The sequence below is a fragment of the Salmo trutta genome, chromosome 15, assembly GCF_901001165.1.
Source record: "Salmo trutta chromosome 15, fSalTru1.1, whole genome shotgun sequence".
NCBI classification, from domain to species: Eukaryota; Metazoa; Chordata; class Actinopteri; order Salmoniformes; family Salmonidae; genus Salmo; species Salmo trutta.
Genome location: NC_042971.1, coordinates 46,184,070 through 46,202,704, shown reverse-complemented (window position 1 = coordinate 46,202,704; position 18,635 = coordinate 46,184,070). Strand labels below are relative to the sequence as shown.

Below are 18,635 nucleotides of genomic sequence, written 5' to 3'. Positions count from 1 at the left end.
GTGACGTCAGCAATTGAAACGCTATTAGCGCGCACCACCACTAACTAACTAGCCATTTCACTTCGGTTACACACACACAGCAACATCTGAATAGAGGACGGGATAGGGGGAGGGTGGGTGTCTCACCTCTCCATCGACATCAGCGTCTTCCTGCTTTCTCTCTTCTCTCTGCATTGTCCCCATTCGACTCACATCCACCAGTGTGTTCTGGCTATAAGGCCTCACAATCTTCACATTACTCATCCTAGAGTCAGTGGTTCCACACACCTCATAGTTGTAAACACGCTGTAGGGTTCCCAGGTTTCCATCAGGGTAAACGGGAGGGTAATATGGGATAACGGGGAGGTTTGCTGCAGATTTATAGAATAGTTTTTTCTGTTTCCACCGGTAGATTTTCACTGACATTATAGCAATAATCGAAAAAAATAAAAAGCAGTGAAACCACAGCAAGTGCCAAAATTAAATAAAAAGTCAGGTTATCATTATAATCTTTGTCGTGCGTAAAGTCAGTGAATTCTGAAAGCACTTCAGGGAAGCTGTCCGCCACCGCCACGTTCACATTGACTGTAGCTGATCGAGAGGGCTGCCCGTTGTCCTCCACTACAACAGTGAGCTTTTGTTTCACAGCATCTTTATCAGTGACCTGGCGTATGGTTCTTATTTCTCCATTCTGTAGGCCTACTTCAAACAGCGCCCTGTCTGTCGCTTTCTGCAGTTTATATGAGAGCCAGGCATTCTGTCCAGAGTCCACATCAACAGCCACCACTTTAGTGACAAGATAGCCCACATCTGCTGAACGAGGCACCATTTCAGCCACCAGAGAGCTACTAGTCTGTACTGGGTAGAGAACCTGAGGAGCGTTGTCGTTCTGGTCTAGGACAAGTACATGCACACTTGCGTTGCCACTGAGAGTTGGAGAACCACCATCATGCGCTCTAATATTGATTTTGAATGCTTTAAGTTGTTCGTAATCGAATGATCTCACCGCATATATAACACCAGTTTCAGCATTAATTGAAACTAAGGAGGAAGCTGGTGCCCCGTTAACCACAGAATCCTCAAGGATGTAGGAGACGCGTGCGTTCTGGCAACAATGAGCGTCTGATGCTCTTACGGTAAATAATGATACACCTGGTGAATTATTTTCCACTATATTTGTGATATAAGATTCCTTTTCAAATATTGGTGTGTTATCATTGACGTCAGACACTCGTAAGTTAATAGTCTTGTTACTAGAGAGAGGGGACGAGCCTTCATCTGTGGCAGTTATAGTGACGTTATATTCTGATACCATTTCCCGGTTTAATTCTTCCTCTGTCAATAACGTATAGTAATTCCGTAATGATGACCTAATGACAAAGGGGGAATCTTTTGATATGCTACAACGCACCTGTCCATTTTCTCCCGAATCTATGTCTTTAACATTAATCACTGCAATTGTTGTGCCAGGTGGAGAGTTTTCAGAAACAGGATTCGTGAATGATGTCAAAGATATGACAGGCATGTTATCATTCACATCAATTATGTCAATAATCATGGCACAAGAATCAGTGAAGCCGCCATGATCTTTGGCTTCGATGTTTAACTCGTACTTTTTAGCTTTTTCAAAATCTAGATGTCCAAAAACGAAAATCTCACCTGACTGTGCATCGATTCGGAAAAGCCCGTTGTTACTGTCTGCGCTGTACCTGAAAGAAAACGTCACCTCTCCGTTTATGCCTTTATCTGCATCAGTTGCGCTTACTTTAGCCACAGGGCTTCCCTTAGGCGCATTTTCTGGAACTGACGCCCTATACAGCTTTTTGGAAAATACGGGAGTGTTATCGTTTACGTCTAAAACGTGGATATTTATTTTCATCATGCCTGATTTCGGTGGATGGCAACCATCAATTGCGGTTAAAACGAGGGTTAATTCCTCATGGCTCTCCCTGTCTACTGGCGACAGCAACATCATGTCTATGTATTTGTTTCCGTCTGCACGAGTTTCCTGTTTCAGAATGAAATGATCAGTGGGTTTCAGAGTGTAGCTCTGTATTGTATTTTCTCCAACATCTGGATCAAATGCGCTATCTAGTAAGAAACGCGCTCCCGAGACGGCTGACTCGCTAATCTCGATGTAAATTTCATCTTTGGGAAATGTAGGAGCGTGGTCATTGACATCCATGATTTCTACGGTAACTTCATAAAGCTGAATATGGTTTTCTAAGATTAGCTCGAAGCTGAAACTACACGAATAAGTTTGTTTACACAAGAGCTCTCGGTCTATCCTCTCACTCACTGCCAGTGTTCCTTTGTCTGTGTTCAGCTCCACATAGGGACTATTGTCCCCGGCTATGATACGAGCTCGGCCGCTCCTCAGCCTTTTCAGAGCAATGCCCAAGTCCTCTGCGACATTACCCACGACCGAGCCTTTCGCCATCTCCTCAGGAATAGAATATCTCACTTGTCCATGGACTATACATCCAAATAAAACGAGGATAAGCCATAGTGACGCATGGCTGTCAAAAGCGCATACCAGATTCCTAGCAGACATTTGATAAAATCCAGTTCATATACTACATAAATGTCCAGACCAACAGAAAAACTAATCTACACAGACCAAAGACAACGAAGTAAAAGTATCCAAACGATCGTCAATTAATCACAAAACATGTCGTTCCGCCTGCTTCGGGCGTGTAACTCTAGCGAGTCTGTTTTCAAATATGGCTGAAGCAACTAGCAACCTTCAGATAGAAAGAGCTCACAGATATGTAGATATGGGAGGTGCTTTTTACATTTCACAGTCTGAACCAACAGCGGCACTCACAGACCATTGCAAGGAGCGCACTTCTACTGTACAAAATGACACTACAAATCATTAATTATTTCAATTGTATGGCCTACTATATCTTCTAGTGTGACACATTTGCTCAAAAACATGTCAATGTAAGACAAAACTGAGAGAGATACACATTAAGGCCTATATGTTGTCATCCCCAGACAGAACTACTTCTCACTTAAAATAAATTAAATGTAAAAAATAGACCTAACGTTAAAAAAATATTCATTAAGGTTTAGTATCGTTCTGTTATAATAAAACCTGTAAACAGACTTACGGTGCCCTATAAAATATTACGTGAAAGAGGCTGCGGGACTGGGTCCGACAGTGTCGCTGTCCACAAGTGGTGGTGCTGAAATGAACAGGACTAGAGGCTCTCTTTGAAAAACATTAGTAAATCAGTTGATAATACACATACAAAGTCCCAATCTAATCTAATTTAAATAAAACTATTTAATTAATGCAATTATTAAGCAACATAACACATTGGGCAATGATTATCTCACCATCTCAGGAGAATCTGGGAAACTTTTCTCTCTTTGTGCATTTTGGAAAGTATCTATAGAGATTGAGTCCATTATTACCACGTTCTGACTAAAAGGTCTGGCAAATTTACAGTCACTCTTCCTTGAGTCAGTCGTCATGCACACCTCATAGTTGTACATATGTTGCAGAGTCGCTGTCCCTCCGGCGTCTGCGTAACGGGGTGGATAATATGGAATAACTGGGAGACTAAACTGATACATGCGTGATTGTATCCACGTGTAGATCTTAACTGATATTATAACTAATACACACGAGATGAAGAGGAAAGACACCACAGCCAAGGCCAAAACGAGATAAAAAGTCAGGTTCTCATTGTAATCTGTTTCATGCGTAAAGTCACTGAATTCTGAGAGCACTTCAGGGAAGCTGTCCGCCACCGCCACGTTCACATTGACTGTAGCTGATCGAGAGGGCTGTCCGTTGTCCTCCACTACAACAGTGAGCTTTTGTTTCACAGCATCTTTATCAGTGACCTGGCGTATGGTTCTTATTTCTCCATTCTGTAGGCCTACTTCAAACAGCGCCCTGTCTGTCGCTTTCTGCAGTTTATATGAGAGCCAGGCATTCTGTCCAGAGTCCACATCAACAGCCACCACTTTAGTAACAAGATAGCCCACATCTGCTGAACGAGGCACCATTTCAGCCACCAGAGAGCTACTAGTCTGTACTGGGTAGAGAACCTGAGGGGCGTTGTCATTCTGATCTTTTATAAATAGAGTTAAAGTCACATTGGTGCTCAGGGGCGGTGAGCCTCCATCTTGTGCTTTGACATGAACTCTAAACTGTTTAATTCGTTCATAATCAAAGGACAGTACAGCATACAACACTCCGGTCTCAGAATAAACAAAAATGGACGATGACACAGGGGCTCCAACTATCTAGGTCTCGTCCAAAAGATAAGATATCCGCGCATTGTGATTCCAATCAGAGTCAGCGGCGCTCACTGTACATATAGATATACCCGGAGAGTTCTTTTCCATGATGAATGTGGAGTATTCACTCTGATCAAACCCAGGGGCGTTGTCATTAACATCAGAAATCTTAAGAGCAACTGTTGTTACTTGAGAGGGGTGGGAAGCCAGAATCGGTCGCTTTTATTGTGATATTATATTTCTCGGTCGAAAGCAGAATCGGTTACCAAGGTGTAGTAATTAGTAAGAGAAGACATGATCTTAAACTGACGTTTGTGATTGATGTTGCATGTCACCTGACCGTTCAACTCTGAGTCTATGTCCTTGACATTGATAACTGCTATTGTCGTACCGACCGGTGCGTCTTCAGTCACAGGATATGAGAAAGACATAACATTTATCACAGGTGCATTATCATTAACATCAACTACTTCATCTATAACCTTACTAGAATCTGCTAGACCCCCTTGGTCTTTGGCCTCGACGCCAACGTCATACTTTTTAGTTTTTTCGTGATCTAGCTGCCCAACAACATATATAATTCCAGTGTTCTCAACCACACTAAACACATCGGCCACTTTACCGTTCATGTTGGAAAATGAATATGTTATCAGTCCATTCGATCCGCTATCTGAGTCACTGGCATTAACGGTAGTGATGTATGTGCCTATGGACGCATTTTCCATAACAGTTGCTCTATAGACTGACTGGTTAAACACAGGTGCATTATCATTAGCATCTAAAATAGTAACCTCAATATTTACAGAGCCAGATCGCTGTGGATTTCCACCATCGACTGCAGTTAAGGTAAGAGAGATTCGGGGCTCTTGCTCTCTGTCCAACGGCTTCTGAAGCACCATCTCTGCCCATTTCAGCCCGTCAGGTCGAGTATGTTGTTTCAGGATGAAGTTATCATTAGGAGTTAATATGTCATTCTGAAGAGCGTTTATTCCAACATCAGGGTCCTCCGCGCTCCCTAAAACAAAGCGCGCTCCCGGTGCAGCAGACTCACTGATTTTCAATTTGATCTCTTGTTTTTTTTTAAATCGGTGAGTGATCATTGACATCCAAAATGTCCACAGTGACACTGTGAGTTCAATCGGGTTCTTTAAGATTATTTCGAAAGTAAAGCTACGTGGAGTAAAATCCCCACAGAGCTGCTCTCGGTCAATCCTCTCGCTGACGACCAATACCCCTTTGTCTGTCTTTAGCTCTGTGTACTGAATGCTGTCTCCGGTGACGATACGAGCCCTCCCTGATCTCAGTCGTCCCACATTTAACCCTAAATCCTGCGCAATATTCCCAACAAAATATCCTTTCTTCAATTCCTCGGGAATAGAATAGCGAATTTGACCACAAACGGTCTGGATTAGGCACGCAATGAAACACGATCGTAGTTGCCAATGCATACGGCAAAACAGTTGCCATCTCATGATGTTAAATATGATAAATCCTCCCTCCATTATTAACAACAGAGGGTTATCTCAATATAAATCCGGAAGGCCACTTTCTTGTAGCAGCAAAACACAAAATCCTCGGAAGAATTCACAAAATTCCAGTCGGACTGCAATTAAAATCTGTATTTATTAGACGTGAAGAGATATGTGAATCTCTCTCTCCGCCTTCTGTTATACATCACAGTTGTTTGGGAGGGACCTCTACACGTTAGATAATTACTTTTTTCTACTGACCAACAGCGGCACTCAGAGCCCAAAGACTGAATAAACGAGAAATGGGAACATAAGCATTCAAAGCTGTAAAAAAGACTGCATTAAAATATTCACTCACACGTGCACATTATTATATTATATTGATTAACACACGGTGGAATATACACACAAAACGTAAACAGTGCATGTGTGTTAATTACTGTGTGGTAAAATAGAAGAGCATCCTGATAAAAAACAGCAAATACCAGCTCTATAATGAACGCTCTTTCAAGACAGGGTCCTGAAAAAGGACGTTTCCATTTTTGCTGAGTTTAGTAGGCCCATACTTCTTCACGAAACAGCACCCTGTAAGTGCTGTCTTTTTTCAAGACTAACTAGGTCTACTTAATAAACTACATCATGAAACAAATACATCAGTTGATTGGCCTGACGAATGTGCTGACAATACACATCCCCCCCCCCCACCCCCACCTCCCACCCCCCATCCCCATCAGGACCCCACAAAGGATTTACAGAATGTACTGATAAGAAATGCATCCAAACATATTGCAAGCTCATCAGTCTAGTTTCACTAAACAAATCATGTCATATTTCTGTACAGCCGTCTCACCTGCTCAGGAGAATCCGGCTCATCCAGAAAGCTTTTCTCATTCGGAGAACGTTGCAAGGTCGCATTGTCTCTAGTCATAGTAGAGCTCGGGTCCATTATTAAAACGTTCTGACTAAAAGGTCTGGCGAATTTACAGTCACTTTTTCTCGAATCAGTCGTCATGCACACCTCATAGTTGTACACGTGTTGCAGAGTCCCTGTCCCTCCGGCGTCTGCGTAACGGGGTGGATAATATGGAATAACTGGGAGATTGGAGTGGTGGAAGTTGCGAAATTGTCTCCATCTGTAGATCTTAACTGATATTATAACCATTACACACGAGATGAAGAGAAAAGTCACGACAGCCAAGGCCAAAATTAAATAAAAAGTCAAGTTATCGTGGGATTCTTTGTCGTGCGTAAAGTCAGTGAATTCTGAAAGCACTTCAGGGAAGCTGTCCGCCACCGCCACGTTCACAATGACTGTAGCTGATCGAGAGGGCTGTCCGTTGTCCTCCACTACAACAGTGAGCTTTTGCTTCACAGCATCTTTATCGTTGACCTGGCGTATGGTTCTTATTTCTCCATTCTGTAGGCCTACTTCAAACAGCGCCCTGTCTGTCGCTTTCTGCAGTTTATATGAGAGCCAGGCATTCTGTCCAGAGTCCACATCAACAGCCACCACTTTAGTGACAAGATAGCCCACATCTGCTGAACGAGGCACCATTTCAGCCACCAGAGAGCTACTAGTTTGTACTGGGTAGAGAACCTGAGGAGGGTTGTCGTTCTGGTCTTGGATAGAAATGTGCACAGTAACAGTAGCACTGAGGGGAGGGGACCCTCCGTCTCGCGCAGTTATATTACAATGAAACTCTTTTAGTTGCTCATAATCAAATGAGCGCACAGCATGAATAACCCCATTCTCTGAATTTACCGAGACCAGTGAAGAGACCTGTGCCCCATTTATCTCACTGTTCTCCAGATAGTAGGACAAGCGCGCATTTTGACCAGAGTCAGCATCACTCGCCCTGATAGTAAATATGGAGACCGCTGGCGAATTGTTCTCTGTTAGAAATGCCTCATAGACACAGCGGTCAAAGGCGGGTGGGTTGTCATTGACGTCTGTCACTTTCACTGTCACTGTTTTATTACTGAAGAGAATCGGTGTCCCGTCGTCTGATACATTTATGGTGACGTTGTATTCTGAAATCGATTCTCGGTCGAGGATGCCATCAGTTACTAAGCTATAATAGTCGGTCATTGACGACTCCATTTTGAAAGGGATATCTGGGTTTATAGAACAGTGCACCACGCCGTTCTTTCCAGCATCTGCATCCTCTGCATTTATCACGGCTACTGTAGTTCCAGGAGGGGAATTCTCTGCTATGGTATTGGAAAAAGACATCAGTTGTATTGTTGGAGAATTATCATTCTCGTCAATAATTTCAATAACAACTCTACATGTATTGGTAAGACCACCATGGTCTCTTGCTTTTACATTTAATTGGTAGTTTTTCACCTTTTCATAATCTAACTGGGCTGACACTGTTATCTCCCCCGTTTCCGCATTCATCTGAAATAGACCATTCGCTTCTCTGCTTACATGGGCAATAGAATATGACACTTTCCCGTACGACCCACTATCAGCATCAGCAGCGCTTACATTTGTTATCAAGGTTCCTATTGGGGAATTTTCTTTGATATCTGCTTTATAAACAGACAGACTGCAAACGGGGGCATTATCATTGGCATCTATTACAATTACATGGATATGAAGAGTGCCAGATTTTTGAGGATCACCCCCATCGTTTGCTATAAGCAACAGCGTAAATTCCTCCTGTCTCTCTCTATCTAACGGATTATGCAAAATCATCTCGACATATTTCCCGCCGTCAGGTTGGCTATGTAACTCTAGGTTGAAATGATCTACTGGTTTCAGGGTATAGCTTTGGATGCTGTTAACGCCCACGTCCGAGTCCTCTGCACTGTCTAACGAGAAGCGAGCTCCAGACACGGCAGACTCGCTAATTTCCAGGTTAACACTATCTCTCGGAAAGGAAGGGGCATTGTCGTTAACATCCCGGACCTCGACTGTTATTCGATACAATTGGATGGGATTTTCGATTATAACCTCAAAACTAAAGCTGCAGGGTGTAGTCTGCTGACAGAGCTCTTCTCTGTCTATTCTCTCTTTAACAACCAGAGTGCCTTTATCTCTGTTGAGATCAACATACTGACGACTCCCCTTTGTTACAATGCGAGCTCTACCAGTAACAAGCCGACTGACCTCCAAACCCAAGTCCTTCGCAATATTACCGACAAAAGACCCCTCACTCATTTCCTCTGGGATAGAATACCGTGCTTGTCCTGTCACATTGTCTACCCAGTTCACGCAACAAACGATGCACAGTACTTGCCATCTGTAACCAAAGCATTTCTTCCGTAGGCTGAGTGGAACATCGAACAAACACCAAATATCCATTGTATGTCTATATAAATTGTAAAGTTGTAATCCAAAGGACATTAGGAATTCCAAAAGATAATATCTGGAGATATTGCCAATGCCTGCATGTATCCTTCTCGGCTGCAAATGGAGTCGAGTCTATCTAGTGGTATATCTGTGAAGGAGTATAGCAATACTGAGGTAGGGATACTGCTCAATCACCCTTGAGACAATATACTATTGTTTTGTTAACCAACAGCGGCGCTCACAGTTACAAAAGGGTAAATGCACCGAATGAATACGGTATATGCCTCTACATAGCTGATCACTCCTCTTTAGACACGAACTCCCATAGGACTCTGATTTTGATCCAGCCCACGAATGCACTAATGACGCATTTCTATTTTACGCAGATGCACGGCACACTGAGGCTCACCATGGATACCCAGCACTGCAAATTCACAAGTACAACCTCAACAGAAAATACTTACATGTTTTTGCCAACAAATAAAGGTGTGCTATGTGAGAGTCTGAATAGAACCGCTATTCGGATTGCAATACACCCACTTCGACAAGAATAACACTTTTCTACAACAACTATCTGAAAAGCCAAACATTGTGGATTAAAGCAAAACATGTGGGTTTAATTAAGGATGAAGACAGATAAACAAGATGATTAAAAAAGCACCTAAACTGATGGGACATCTAAATAACTTTTACCTCACCTGGGTTCTGCTGCATGCCTATTTTAAATATGTCTTCGTATCTTCTGTTTATTTTACTATTTTCAAAAATAAATCCCGAATCAACTACTTCTATTTGAAGTATTTTAAAATAGCCTAGCTACTTGTTTTCAAATACATTTAAATACCTCTAGGACCAAACCGTAAACAACTGATGTAATATGTCCGCGTCTCACCTGCTCAGGAGAATCCGGCTCATCCAGAAAGCTTTTCTCATTCTGAGAGCGATGCAAGGTCACTTGGTCTCTGGTCATAGAAGAGCTCGGGTCCATTATTAAAACGTTCTGACTAAAAGGTCTGGCGAATTTACAGTCACTTTTTCTCGAGTCAGTCGTCATGCACACCTCATAGTTGTACACGTGTTGCAGAGTCCCTGTCCCTCCGGCGTCTGCGTAACGGGGTGGATAATATGGAATAACTGGGAGATTGGAGTGGTGGATGTTGCGAAATTGTCTCCATCTGTAGATCTTAACTGATATTATAACCATTACACACGAGATGAAGAGAAAAGTCACGACAGCCAAGGCCAAAACAAGATAAAAAGTCAAGTTATCGTTGTAATCCTTGTCGTGCATAAAGTCAGTGAATTCTGAAAGCACTTCAGGGAAGCTGTCCGCCACCGCCACGTTCACATTGACTGTAGCTGATCGAGAGGGCTGTCCGTTGTCCTCCACTACAACAGTGAGCTTTTGTTTCACAGCATCTTTATCAGTGACCTGGCGTATGGTTCTTATTTCTCCATTCTGTAGGCCTACTTCAAACAGCGCCCTGTCTGTCGCTTTCTGCAGTTTATATGAGAGCCAGGCATTCTGTCCAGAGTCCACATCAACAGCCACCACTTTAGTGACAAGATAGCCCACATCTGCTGAACGAGGCACCATTTCAGCCACCAGAGAGCTACTAGTTTGTACTGGGTAGAGAACCTGAGGAGGGTTGTCGTTCTGGTCTTGGATAGAAATGTGCACAGTAACAGTAGCACTGAGGGGAGGGGACCCTCCGTCTCGCGCAGTTATATTACAATGAAACTCTTTTAGTTGCTCATAATCAAATGAGCGCACAGCATGAATAACCCCATTCTCTGAATTTACCGAGACCAGTGAAGAGACCTGTGCCCCATTTATCTCACTGTTTTCCAGGTAGTAGGACAAGCGCGCATTTTGACCAGAGTCAGCATCACTCGCCCTGATAGTAAATATGGAGACCCCTGGCGAATTGTTCTCTGTTAGAAATGCCTCATAGACACAGCGGTCAAAGGCGGGTGGGTTGTCATTGACGTCTGTCACTTTCACTGTCACTGTTTTATTACTGAAGAGAATCGGTGTCCCGTCGTCTGATACATTTATGGTGACGTTGTATTCTGAAATCGATTCTCGGTCGAGGATGCCATCAGTTACTAAGCTATAATAGTCGGTCATTGACGACTCCATTTTGAAAGGGATATCTGGGTTTATAGAACAGTGCACCACGCCGTTCTTTCCAGCATCTGCATCCTCTGCATTTATCACGGCTACTGTAGTTCCAGGAGGGGAATTCTCTGCTATGGTATTGGAAAAAGACATCAGTTGTATTGTTGGAGAATTATCATTCTCGTCAATAATTTCAATAACAACTTTACATGTATCGGAAAGACCACCGTGGTCTTTTGCTTTCACATTCAACTGATAATTGTTTTCCTCTTCATAATCTAATTTGTCTGATACTCTGATCTCTCCTGTTTCCGCATTTATCTGAAACAACTCCTTTGCATCTCTTGAGGCCATGGAATACGATACTTTTCCATATGACCCATTATCAGCATCCGCAGCTTTGACTGTTGTTATCAGTGTGCCTTTTGGGGAGTTTTCTCTCACTACAGCCTTGTAAATAGATTGACTGCAAACTGGAGCGTTATCGTTCGCATCTAGCACTGTAATGTGGATGCGAACAGTTCCGGATTTTTGCGGATCCCCCCCATCGGTTGCTATAAGGAGCAACGTAAGATCTTCCTGACTCTCTCTGTCTAATGGGTTCTGCAGAATAATTTCGACGTATTTACTGTCACTGTTCCTATGTACTGCTAATTTAAAATGATCTGATGGCTTGAGTGCATAGTTTTGTAAGCTATTCATGCCCACGTCCGAGTCCATTGCGTTATCTAACGAGAAGCGAGCTCCAGACACGGCAGACTCGCTAATTTCCAGGTTAACACTATCTCTCGGAAAGGAAGGGGCATTGTCGTTAACATCCCGGACCTCGACTGTTATTCGATACAATTGGATGGGATTTTCGATTATAACCTCAAAACTAAAGCTGCAAGGCGTAGTCTGCTTGCAGAGCTCTTCTCTGTCTATTCTCTCTTTAACAACCAGAGTGCCTTTATCTCTGTTGAGATCAACATACTGACGACTCCCCTTTGTTACAATGCGAGCTCTACCAGTAACAAGCCGACTGACCTCCAAACCCAAGTCCTTCGCAATATTACCGACAAAAGATCCCTCTGCCATCTCCTCTAGGATAGAATACCGTGCTTGTCCTGTCACATTGTCTACCCAGTTCACGCAAAAAACAATGCACAGTACTTGCCATCTGTAACCAAAGCCTTTCTTCCGCAGGGTGAGTGGAACATCGAACAAACGCCAAATATCCATTGTAATGATTATTTAAGTGGTAAAGTCGTAATCCAAATGACAACCGATGAATTCCAAAATAAAATATCGCGAGGTATTGCCAATGCCTGCATTTATCCTTCTCGGCTGCAGAGTACAGCAATACTGAGGTAGGGATCACTGCGCAGCCACCCATGAGCCAATAGAAGAACGTCTTGTTAACCAACAGCGGCCCTCACAGTTAAAAACATGAAAATGCACCGAATTAATACTGATCATGCCTCTACAGACCTGATCATTCCTCTAGAGACACAACCTCCCATAGGACTCTAGTTTAGATCCAGCCCATGAATGAACAAATGAGACATTTCTATTTTACAAGAATGCATGACATACAGTGGCTCAATATGGATATCCAAACACTGCAAACTCACAAGTACAACCGCAACAGAAACGACGTTTATTTGATTTCTGTCCACGAAGGTGTGCTGTGACAGTCTGAATATGACATTTTATACGAATTGCAATACACACACTTTGACATGCATGTCATTTTTCTACAACACGATTCGAAAAGCCCAAACATTGTGGATAAGAGCAAACGGCGTAGGATTCATTCAGGATGAAGACAGGCAAACAAGATGATAATAAATGATATCACTAACCTAAATCACCTAGAACCGACCTGGGTTCATGCCTATTTAAATACTTATGTTCTGTGTATTTGAGTATTTTCAAATATTGTGGCCGAAATACTTATATTTGAAGTTGTAAAATGTCAGCGTCTCACCTGCTCAGGAGAATCCGGCTCATCCAGAAAGCTTTTCTCATTCTGAGAGCGATGCAAGGTCACTTGGTCTCTGGTCATAGTAGAGCCCGCGTCCATTATTAAAACGTTCTGACTAAAAGGTCTGGCGAATTTACAGTCACTTTTTCTCGAGTCAGTCGTCATGCACCCCTCATAGTTGTACACGTGTTGCAGAGTCCCTGTCCCTCCGGCGTCTGCGTAACGGGGTGGATAATATGGAATAACTGGGAGATTTGAAGGGAAGTTAAGTGATTGTCTCCACGTGTAGATCTTAACTGATATTATAACTAATACACACGAGATGAAGAGGAAAGACACCACAGCCAAGGCCAAAACAAGATAAAAAGTCAGGTTCTCATTGTAATCTGTTTCATGCGTAAAGTCAGTGAATTCTGAGATCACTTCGGGGAAGCTGTCCGCCACTGCCACGTTCACATTGACTGTAGCTGATCGAGAGGGCTGCCCGTTGTCCTCCACTACAACAGTGAGCTTTTGTTTCACTGCATCTTTATCGTTGACCTGGCGTATGGTTCTTATTTCTCCATTCTGTAGGCCTACTTCAAACAGCGCCCTGTCTGTCGCTTTCTGCAGTGTATATGAGAGCCAGGCATTCTGTCCAGAGTCCACATCAACAGCCACCACTTTAGTGACAAGATAGCCCACATCTGCTGAACGAGGCACCATTTCAGCCACCAGAGAGCTACTAGTCTGTACTGGGTAGAGAACCTGAGGAGGGTTGTCGTTCTGATCTTGAATTATTAACTTCATAGTCACGTTACTGTTAAGTGGAGGGGAGCCTCCATCTTGCGCTTTAACGTGGAATTCAAAAGCTTTGATTTGTTCGTAATCAAAGGATCTCACTGCATAAATCACTCCTGTTTCAGAATTAATCGATATTAAAGATGAAATAGAATTTCCTCCCACCTGCGATTCCTCCAAGAAATTGGAGACCCTGGCGTTCTGACCCCAGTCTTGTGGACCAAACCAACTGACACACCTGGGGAGTTGTTTTCTAATATCCGAGCTGTGTACTCGCTTTTATCGAACACTGGCACATTGTCGTTCACATCAGAGATTCTTATGCGAAGGGTCTTATTGTGACGTAATGAGGGAAGACCTTTGTCAACCGCTGTCACTGTGACGTTCTACTCAGACACAACCTCACGGTCTAAAACACTGTTTCTTAGTAAAGTGTAATAGTTCGCTAATGAAGATTTTATCTTAAAGGGAAGAGAATGGTCGATGGAACAATTAACATGACCATTTTGTCCAGAGTCCAAGTCTTTCACGTTAACAATGGCGACAGTTGTCCCCGGGGGAGAGTCCTCGGGGATGGTATTGGAAAAAGATGTCAATGCTATAATAGGGGGATTGTCATTCACATCTATCACTTCAATTACTACTTTGCAAGATTTTGAGAGACCACCTATGTCCTTGGCAATTACGTTAATTTGAAACTGCTTAGTTTTCTCATAGTCGATTAAACCTGATACTCGTATTTCTCCACTGCTTGGATTTAGTGTGAACACCATAGCATTTTGTTGTGTAAGGTGGTCAATGTAATATTCTAACTGACCATTACTGCCCACATCTGCGTCGGTCGCAATCACTGTTGCTACTAAAGTCCCTTTAGGGGAATTCTCAAAAACAGAGGCTTTGTATACGGCTTGACTAAAAACCGGAGCATTATCATTGGCATCCAAAACATTCACTTTTATGCTCACAGTCCCTGTTCTCCGCGGATTTCCTCCGTCGGCAGCTGTCAATGTTAGAAACATTTCACCTTCCTTCTCTCTATCTAAAGGACTTTGCAAAACCATCTCCACATATTTACCACCATCAGCAAACGTGTGTTCTTTTAAAGTAAAATGCGTCGAAGGTTTAAGACTGTAGCTTTGCAGGGCATTTAAACCTACATCAGGATCCACGGCACTGCCTAAAATAAATTGAGCTCCAGGCGACGCTACTTCACTGATATTCAAGGTAATTTCCTTATTCGCAAAGGCGGGTGAATTATCGTTGATATCGAGTATGTGAATTATCGTTGATATCGAGTATTTCCACAGTTATACTAAATAATTCCATTGGATTTTCTAGAACCATTTCGAAGTTGAAGCTACAGGGGGATGTGTGTCCACACAGCTCCTCTCTGTCTATGCGCTGTTTGACCATCAGAATCCCTTTGTCCGCGTTCAGCTCTACACAATCCTTTTCCTCAGTAACAATGCGGGCCCGGCTATATTTTAGTCTTCGGATATCTAGTCCCAAATGCTTTGAGAGATCCCCAATCAACGACCCTCGTACCATTTCCTCTGGAATCGAAAATCGCACCTGGCATTGAACCGTATGCGACAAGAGGGCACACACAATAATCAACCGTGCTTGCCATTGTGGCGTTCGATTTTGCTTTCCCTCAAACATTTCAGAAAAAAACTGCAAAAATATTCATTTCTGAACAGAAATATTGAGTAGCCTTCTGATGCACAACTCTCTCTTAGTCCACTTATATCAGCTATATTGGTAGTCTATCCGTGTTGATTTTCATTCCTGTTTGATTCTAGATATCTTCCCCCGAATGATGTATCAGCTCATATGAATCCATCAGTCAGGAGGTTCTGTGAATTTGAAGCTTATAACTCGTTTTACTGTCCAACAGCGGCACTCAGAGTCCAGAGCGCAGACTAACCTCATGTCGAAATGATACACAGGCAACTAAAGACAGACTGTTTTGTTACACAGCCCATAACTAAGCCTACATCAGCAAATGGAAGATTATTGCACTGTGTATTGTCAGTAAACACCTTTTATAACACTTTCTTTAAAAAACGAATTTGGAGCACTGCATTCAAAGCCCAAGACTGGTCATTGAATGCAGCACGTTTGATATTTCAGCACCATGGAGAGCGACAGCTCCAACCTGATAGGCCATGTGGCAAACCAACAAAATTAGATCTTCTTTCAGACCAATACTAAACACGAATACTGTTTCAGGACTTAAAAATGTGTATGCTATAACTGTTTCACCATATACCAATAATAAACAATTGAACACCATCAAATCTATGTGGCTTCATGTGTTTAACCCTGACTGCAACATTTCATAATTCACAGCACCAACCAATATACCCAAGTCTGAAATATCTGAAAAGCTGTAGTTAATGTTTTATTCATCAAAGTTGCCAACTTTGCATCCCTCTATTTCCATGTAACTAGGGGTGAAACTGAGAGGCCAATCGGCCTCCCACAGAGCGAGGTCAGAGGTCATCACAGGATGAGGCAGACAGTGAAGCCCTCTATCCACCGCACAACTTCCACATGTTCCGCAAAACAACCTACACATGTCCTGCTGCAGGCTTACACATCCATGAGACATCGAGGCTTGTCTTTACCACAGTCTAACAATCACTGGCAGGCATGATAGTCTAGGGTCCTCTGCACTAGAATATCACTGCCACATTCATACACCTCTTCCAATATCACAATTTAAATTGTATTACCAGATCTTTATACAAAATATGTAACGGCATTCCTTGTTATATAACATAGGCCAATGGGTTAGATAGTTTTGCACACAGAGAGAGATCAGATGCCACATAATTCAATTAATTAGAAATATATTTGAGCAGGGATGGAAGGCTGGGGATCTACAAAAATAAGAATTCTCCTGACCTACTTTAGAATTGTGTGGCAGTGCTGAGCAGAGTTGTCATACTGCAGTATGTGTGTATGTGTGTCTGCAGTGCTGAGCTGTGTGAAGTTCAGCATGAAGTATACTTTGTGTTACTGGTCAATTCTGTGTGAGTGATTTTGCTTTGTGGGCCACTACTGGGATGTCTTTTCAGTACAGTGTTCTGTGTGTAACTGTTGAGAAATACGATGGACTGCTGTGTTGTGTGCTAATGACAAGTTGTGTTCGTACTGCTTTGTGTGTTACCGTGTGAGCAGTGTGCTTGAGATGGTCAATGGCCAATGTTGAAGGAACTGAGGGAACCACTGAGTTTAACATCAGATAGACATGTAATCATGAAAAGGGTTGTACAATGACCTGCTATTGTGTCGGCCGACATGGCAACTGCACGAGCCACCCATCTCAGTGGGAGACCCTAATTTGCATCTGTGTCTACAAGTAAAGAAGAAGAAAATATGTTTTTTTTTACCTTCAGATGTCCAAATGATGGTTCAATGGGAGAGAGTAATAAGACAAGAAACAAATGAAAGAAGAGTGTTAAAAACATAATACAGGTTTATATGCACTTACAAGAAGAATGAGCTATAGCAGAATTGTGTTATACATCTATGGTCATCTCTTTCAGACCCCTATAAGCAGCCACTTTACTACTGTAAAAAAAGCCATTAGAAAAGTATGTGTTCCTGACAAATAATATAAACAGCAGCTTCATTCTCTCCATTGGGCCTAAAGCTTTAGTCTTCAGTCACTTTTAAGCCATACTGTCACTTTTCTGCTTATGCTTTACACAGACGAGTGCAAGAGAAGGCTGGTTCTGACTGGCATATAGACTTGAATGGAACATGTTCTTCATTAAAGACTTGTATGACCCTGGGGTGACCTCAGGGAAAACATGCTGGCCTCTTTACACTAGCTTTATCTTGCAGGGATGCCAGGGCTAACACGCTAGTCTCTTCACATAGCCCCAAAACACAGGCTAGCCTCTTCACATTGCAATTTCCACCTCTGGGTGAGACATTAAACTCTGGGCAATTCTGCTCAAGACCAGAGTTGAAAAGTCTGCCCTTGGTTGACAAATTCAGGTTTTCTTAAAGACCATAGACCGTACACAGCTATCATCAGCAAGATTTTCCTGAAAATAGTAGTCATTAACACAGTTAGATGTTAAAGATGTCTTCAGCATTTAGCTTCCTTTATAATGTTGCTGACATAGCCTAGTCCCTAATGTTTTCATGGCAGAACAAATTCTGCTGCATAAGTACAAAAATGTCTCCTGATTTGCATTCTTCAATTGTTTAAAAATCTAAATGTGAGACAATTGTGTCCATCTCCAGAATGAGTTAACTTTACCCTAAAGGTTTTGAGCCTCTTCTGACCCAAGGCCAAAGTGACAATCGGGTAATACGGAACGACGGGATGACCCAGGGGTCGCCCAGGTGTCGCCCAGGTGTCCAATGATGGGTCAAAGGATGCAACAGCCAAGGAGCATGAATGTGAACAATATTTGTATTTTACTTTCAGTGATCATTGACCTGTGTTTCACCGCTCATCCTCCCCACTGCCACAAGCCAAGAGCCTTGTCTACCTCTACCTGGGAGCATGGTTCTATTTGACCCAATTCTCATGGTGTTATACCTGTGATCCCACCTCTTGGTCCTGGATGAAGGAATTCTAGTATGGATCATCACACACAGTTGAAACTACTGGAAGGAGACCAAACAAATACATTTATCTACACCAGTATTACACATGTCATTTGCATAACTTTTTTCATTACCATTGTCAAATATTTTGATCCAATGTCAATTGCTTCACAAGTTTCATCTGGACTCCTC

The 18,635-nt window shown here is 42.7% G+C and overlaps 2 protein-coding genes and 2 pseudogenes across 5 annotated transcripts in view; all 4 read right to left on the bottom strand.

Annotated features, from left to right (window-relative positions):
- The window catches only part of LOC115149152 (protocadherin gamma-C5), a 61,958-nt gene extending 49,355 nt beyond the window's left edge, over window positions 1-12,603 (bottom strand). For 3 of the 4 annotated variants that reach the window (XM_029691712.1, XM_029691716.1, XM_029691722.1), the window contains exon 1: window positions 6,556-9,182. In XM_029691712.1, coding sequence (XP_029547572.1) covers window positions 6,556-9,057 — 2,502 coding nt within the window. In that variant the 5' untranslated portion in view covers window positions 9,058-9,182. Of the gene's footprint in view, window positions 1-6,555; window positions 9,183-9,895 lie in introns of those variants that run through there. The other variant, XM_029691715.1, reaches the window with a different exon arrangement.
- On the bottom strand, window positions 67-2,718 carry LOC115149565 (protocadherin gamma-A11-like; annotated as a pseudogene).
- On the bottom strand, window positions 3,859-6,373 carry LOC115149155 (protocadherin gamma-C3-like). Its single transcript, XM_029691728.1, has one exon. It carries the CDS (start codon window positions 5,736-5,738, stop codon window positions 4,470-4,472), a length of 1,269 nt encoding a protein of 422 aa, XP_029547588.1. The 5' UTR covers window positions 5,739-6,373; the 3' UTR covers window positions 3,859-4,469.
- A 428-nt stretch (window positions 12,604-13,031) lies between the features above and the next one.
- Window positions 13,032-15,671, bottom strand: LOC115149154 (protocadherin beta-16-like; annotated as a pseudogene).
- Window positions 15,672-18,635: the final 2,964 nt, after the last annotated feature.